Source organism: Haliotis cracherodii, unplaced genomic scaffold (genome assembly GCF_022045235.1).
Source record: "Haliotis cracherodii isolate W230 unplaced genomic scaffold, xgHalCrac1.p SCAF_7, whole genome shotgun sequence".
In the NCBI taxonomy this organism is placed as follows: Eukaryota; Metazoa; Mollusca; class Gastropoda; order Lepetellida; family Haliotidae; genus Haliotis; species Haliotis cracherodii.
In genome coordinates, this window is record NW_027266330.1 from 31,051,632 (window position 1) to 31,057,379 (window position 5,748).

The window sequence follows — 5,748 nt, forward strand, 5'->3', positions numbered from 1 at the left end:
CCAGACGCTGTCAAACATGTACTACACCCGACGATACCTGACAGACAACAACTCACCCACAACAACACCAGCATACGATCCAGCGACAATTACGAAAGAATGAGCGCCATAAATGTTCCTACTCAAAGACGCAGTAAGCAAGTCTGCAAGTCTTTAAAGGGCATGTTATCAGGCAGAGACTCTGACACCAGCTGATACCGAGGCATGGAGGGATTATCATACGCGCATGCGCAACACAAGAGTGTATATTTTAATATTTTTAACAGCTAATGTTCCCTCTTAGTTGGTAATACAAAATCGCAAGCGATTTTGTTACTGCAAAGGGTTTCAAATGGCCTATGTATTTACGTTAAAATCGAAAATTTGCACTTTTCCAATGACACCACCAACATGTCTGATGGAGCTATCAGATTCAGTTTGGTGGCGATGTGAAACAATTCACTTAAATAAATATTCTACCATGACTACGTGGAATACTCGAATTTGATTCAACAATCAATAAAATTAGCCAAAATCAATTTGGATTGAAAAATCCGTCTGATTTTATGACCGCTTCACTGTGCACTAATACAAATCATTTGTCATCGAATCAGACGATGTTGGGGTAGAGCTAACAAAACCCACCAAAAATCATCCAGGGGGCTTGCAAGATAAGGGTCAGGCAAAACCCCGAAGTTATGCCACTCATATTCCCTCGTGCCCGGTTGCATCTACATGTCAAAAATACATGACAACGGTAAACCACAAGAATCCTGCTTTCAACCAGCTTCCCGGCAAAACTGTCACTGCCATGTTTGTACTCTGTCAAACTGCTTGGTCTTAATCCTCTGTCCCAAAAGATGAAAACAATTTCAAAGGAATCCCAAGTTAGTCGCATTTTCGTTAATGTCACCGCCGACTCTCTTTTGTCGCCTGCCGGGGTAGAGGCACGTGAAGTCGTCAAAATCCGGGTCATAAAAATCAACAGTCCTTGATGAGTTACAACATTGACTCTTCGGCAGATCAGAAAAATAACTATTATTCGATTCTGAAGGGTTCAGATTCGACAGTCAGTCAAGTTTTTTTTCACTATCAATTCAAATTTCAATCTTGCACAAAATATGAAAAGTGGCACGTCCGACTCTTTCCAAATTTTAAATTGTTGAAGAAATAAGTAGGTCAGGCCATTCCATGTAGTGTTGGCAGGGGGTAAGTACAGTACAGCGGCAAACCAAACAGTAAGATGGTTTCTGTCGTGTTGGGAGGGTTGATGTAACCAAGCTCTTACTTATTTACAATATAAAACATTGTTGCCTTGAACAAATAGTTGTTTGTTTTCTTTTGACGAATATCTTTTTTACGTTACAATGTTAGAAAAACACAAAGAAAGACACCTGCCACCCCTTTCACTGACGAGTTCAATTCGCCTCTTGTGACATGCCGGATTACGCACTGTCGTCCGCAGGTCATGGTATAATGGAGATAAACGTACAACGTTTGAAAATTAGATTAATGTTAGGCCGAATTGATAGTCTGTAACATTAATCTAATTTTCAAACACAGTACGTTTATCTTCAATTACCCGATTTTGATATATGATGGCTCATTGGAAATTTCTCGAAATTCTACGACTTCTGATACAAAGTCCGACATGGTTATAGTAGGTGGTTAGGGAAATACAACCACCGTTCAGAGGTGCCTGAACGCGTATCAGTAACTCTTTGGGAGGATAACCATACGCGCATGCGCAGCGCAAGGGTGTTCATGTCAACATATTTTTACAGCTAATATTCCGCCTTTGATGGTAATGCCAAATTTCACGCGATTTGGTTACTGCAAAGGGTTTCAAATGGCCTATGTATTTACGTTAAAATCGAAAACTTTTCCAATGACACCAACAATATTTCTGATGGAGCTATAAAATTCAGTTTGGTAATGAGTGAGTGAGTTAATATTTAACGTCACGTCAGCATTATTTAAGCCATATTGTGACGAGTAGTTTGGTAGTGAGGTGACTGACTGAGTATGGTTTTACACCGCTTTTAGCAATATTCCAGCAATATCAGGGCGGGGGACACCAGAAATGGGCTTCACACATTGTACCCACGTCGGGAATCGCACCCGGGTCTTCGGCGTGACGAGCGAACGCTTTAACCACTAGGCTACCCGACCAATGTTCCCCCGTCGATTATAATACAAAACTTCAAGCGATTTGGTTCTTACAAAAGTTTCACCAGGCCTATGTATTCACGAACATGTTTTTAAAAAATCACTTTTCGAATGACACCACCAACACTACCGGGGAGCCGATAGCTACCCATCCATGTCATCAACAGTCAGTCCACCCCATCGTCAATTAGCGGTAGCCTAGATATGAAACTCAGTAATCCAGGCCGTAACGGGTTGGCGGTAATCCGAATTGCTACCAGTCAGTTACATAGGCATACATGTAGTTACATATAATTATGTAGGCTGAGCATGTGTTTTCGAATCAATATAAAATAGTGAAGATACATGCAAAAAAGTGAGCCTTAATCCCAACGGTAATGTCTGGTAAATGATGAAACTAATATCTATAATAAAAACGCAGAATGCTTATCTCCTAACTCTCTCTCTCCACGTCAGCTGAACAATTCGGATGTTCCTGATTACATACAACATATCTTTGGTCATATTGCTTCAGTTTGCCATGGGGCCTGCATCTGTCAGATCAACGCCGGGAACAGTTCACTTCCGGCAGCAACTACAGGATCCCGAGTTCCGACGGAAGTTCATCCACACCTTGATACTTTACTTTGCGTTTCTGGTCTTGGTAAGTTTCGTCTGTGTCCATTTGTTTCAATTTACTTTAAACCTCCACTATGGTTGAACGCTTTTGGCGAATTATTACACTCAGATATTGAAAAACAATCATAAGCGGAGTTGTAATCAGATGCACGGCATATTTTACCCTGGTTATATCGAAAGACAGGCATCTAATCAGCCACTAAATCAGAGAAAGACTGCATGTTCCTGACTTTCAGATTTGCAAACTGGGATTTAATACTTCACTTTTTCAAGTCATTATGGATGTTATTGAAGCATATGCCAAAAAAATGGCCAAAGAAAAGCCGAACAGGTCTTAAGGAATGGGTATAAGTCAGTACGAGGTCTTTCAGAGTGGTCATAGTGCGTGATGTTAACGTTGTCATTGCTGGAATGCACAAACAGAAAAAGAGGAAACACAATTGGAATAAACCCATTCTCTCCCTGTCAGCTGTCATCCATTGTCTGCCTGCCCTACGTGAAATAACATAACAGTTATATGTTAGCATCACTTTATTGATTGTCTGATCAAAGGACCTGATATAAGTGACATATTAAATTATACCACATATAATTGCAGTAAATTAACTGAGGAAGAAATATGTCAAAACCATCCATCAACTTTCGACTCTAAAACCTGAAAACATGTCCTTAGCTTTTACGTACTTGATTCCAAAGCTAAAAAAATCCGTATAAATAGAAAGAGATATTGCCTTGTCCAGAAAATGTGCCACCAAATCCCAAATCCCAAATCCCAAATCCCTGTTTTTCACAACAATCCTAAATACCATCAAGGAAGGACTTTCATTATATTTTTCATATAGGAGGAATCTATACCATGTGGATTCTCATAAAATCAAAGGATTTTATTGTAAAAATATTTTTATTCACTCACTCACTCATTATTAATTTACCAATAATTTATTCACCTTATAATTCACCAAATATTGTTTACAGGGTGTTTGCCGTGGCCAGCACGGCCCAGCGTTCTTGGACCTGGCCAATATCACTGGGAGCAATGTAGAGGAAGCATCAGTCTTCTACACGTCCCTCGCGGCAGGGGGACTCGTGGGATCAGTCGTTATGGGTGTCCTCATTGAGAAAGTGGCCAAGCACAGGCAATCCATTCTGGCCAGTTCTGTTCTACTGAACGTTGTCAGCACCAGCGCTATACCATGGAGCAAGAACTACTTCTTGACCATTTCTATATTTTTTGTTAATGGGATATTAACAACGGCTTTTGATGCAGGTAAATCAATGCTCATTTGTTGAAATAGAAATCGTCAATAAATATATCAACTATGGTCTCAAACAACAGGACACAATGGCCATGTATCGTTATTACAACGAGAAACCGATGTAATCGACGTGACAATATGTTGACTAGACAACTTTTTGATTTTCAATTTCATAAATAATTACAATTTCATTTACAGTATTATTTGTATTATCTGTTTTAGCAATTACATTAATTTAAAGTAAGCAAAACACGAGATGCTTATATATTTAGGAGAATATATATGTATATTCCAAATAAAGATAAATAAAATATCAACTGTTGATATGGTGTTTTTCAGGTGGAAACTTTGACATGATGAGCACATTATGTCTGGGAGGCAAGATGTTTATACAGATTCTACACTTTGTCTTTGCTGTCGGTACCATCATAGCACCACTCACGGTGGAACCCTTCCTAGCTGAGAAAAAAACATACAACGCGACCTTCTGTGACATACATCACGAACGACAGTCTTATAACTACAGCGACGGACATTCAGCTGACAACTCGAATGAAACAACCGTCCTTATTCCGGAGAGTTGTCTTCCTTCAGAAAGTAATATCCAGTATGCATACATGATAGCAGGTGCACTCTGTCTTCTGTCGGGGATCATGATAACTGCAGAATGCTTTTTCAGTCCTCCTAACACAAAACGAAAAACACGAAATGAGAATCACCGAAGTCCCCGGGTGATTCCCAGATGGTTGCGTGTGCTTGTCCTTGGAACTGTGGGAGGCTTGAATTTCTTCAACTCTTCTTCCATCAGTGTCATCGTTGGCTACATAATGGCATATTTTGTAAATGACCTTGGGTGGAGTAAGGAAAAGACTGCCAATTTAACATCAGTCTATTGGGCGGGTTATGCCGCCTCTCGCTTGCTGTGTGTGCTACTTGATCAAATCCTTAACCCTCGTCAGCTTTTGTTTATTTCTAATGGTCTCAGCGTATTGTCTTTAGCTGGTCTGTGGCTCAGCATAATTTATAAATCCGACCAAGGGATATGGATCTGCATGGTCCTTGCAGCAATAGGAATGTCAGCTATATTCCCAACTGGACTTGTGTATATTGAAAATGACGTGATGAAGGTGTCTGGTATGGTGACGTCAGTCATCTGGGTGGCACAGAATTTGCAAGGAATTCTGAACCCTTTGTTGCTAGGTTACCTCTTCCAGACAGTTTCCTTCAAATGGTACATCTACATCACTTTCATCGAGGCCGTTTTGGCCTTCGTTTGTTTTGTGTTTCTTGCTCTGATCGTAAAAACGCTTGTGACGAAGTATGGTTCTCTTGAGTTGGAAAATATTGTTGATGAAAAGAACATAGAGGAGACACTTATTGAGAAGATTGAGAGAACAGAGATCAATGGCCTAACAGGTTTGCATGGTTAGACTCAACTAACATAGATAGACTAAAGAGGCGACAAACGGGATCGGGTGGTCAGGCTTGTTGACTTTGTTGATGCATGTCATCGTATCCAAATTGCACCGAGGCGACTCAAGACAGTATCAGATGCTGAGTGAAAGGCCTCACAGCCTTGTCATTTTTGATCTGATAAGTGATTTGTATAGGTCAAGATGAGTGTCATAAAACACAGCTTGTTTCGGGGATTGTAACTTAGTCCAGCTTGGAACATGTTTGAGACGCTGTCAAACATGTAATCCTAAACCCGACGATACCTGTTTGA

The 5,748-nt window shown here is 40.3% G+C and overlaps 1 protein-coding gene across 1 annotated transcript; it reads left to right on the forward strand.

Moving 5' to 3' along the window:
• Positions 1 to 2,668: 2,668 nt before the first annotated feature.
• On the forward strand, positions 2,669 to 5,452 carry LOC139448797 (sodium-dependent glucose transporter 1A-like). The gene is made up of 3 exons (XM_071230330.1): positions 2,669 to 2,791; positions 3,742 to 4,033; positions 4,362 to 5,452. Exons 1-3 carry the CDS (start codon positions 2,669 to 2,671, stop codon positions 5,450 to 5,452), a joined length of 1,506 nt encoding a protein of 501 aa, XP_071086431.1.
• Positions 5,453 to 5,748: the final 296 nt, after the last annotated feature.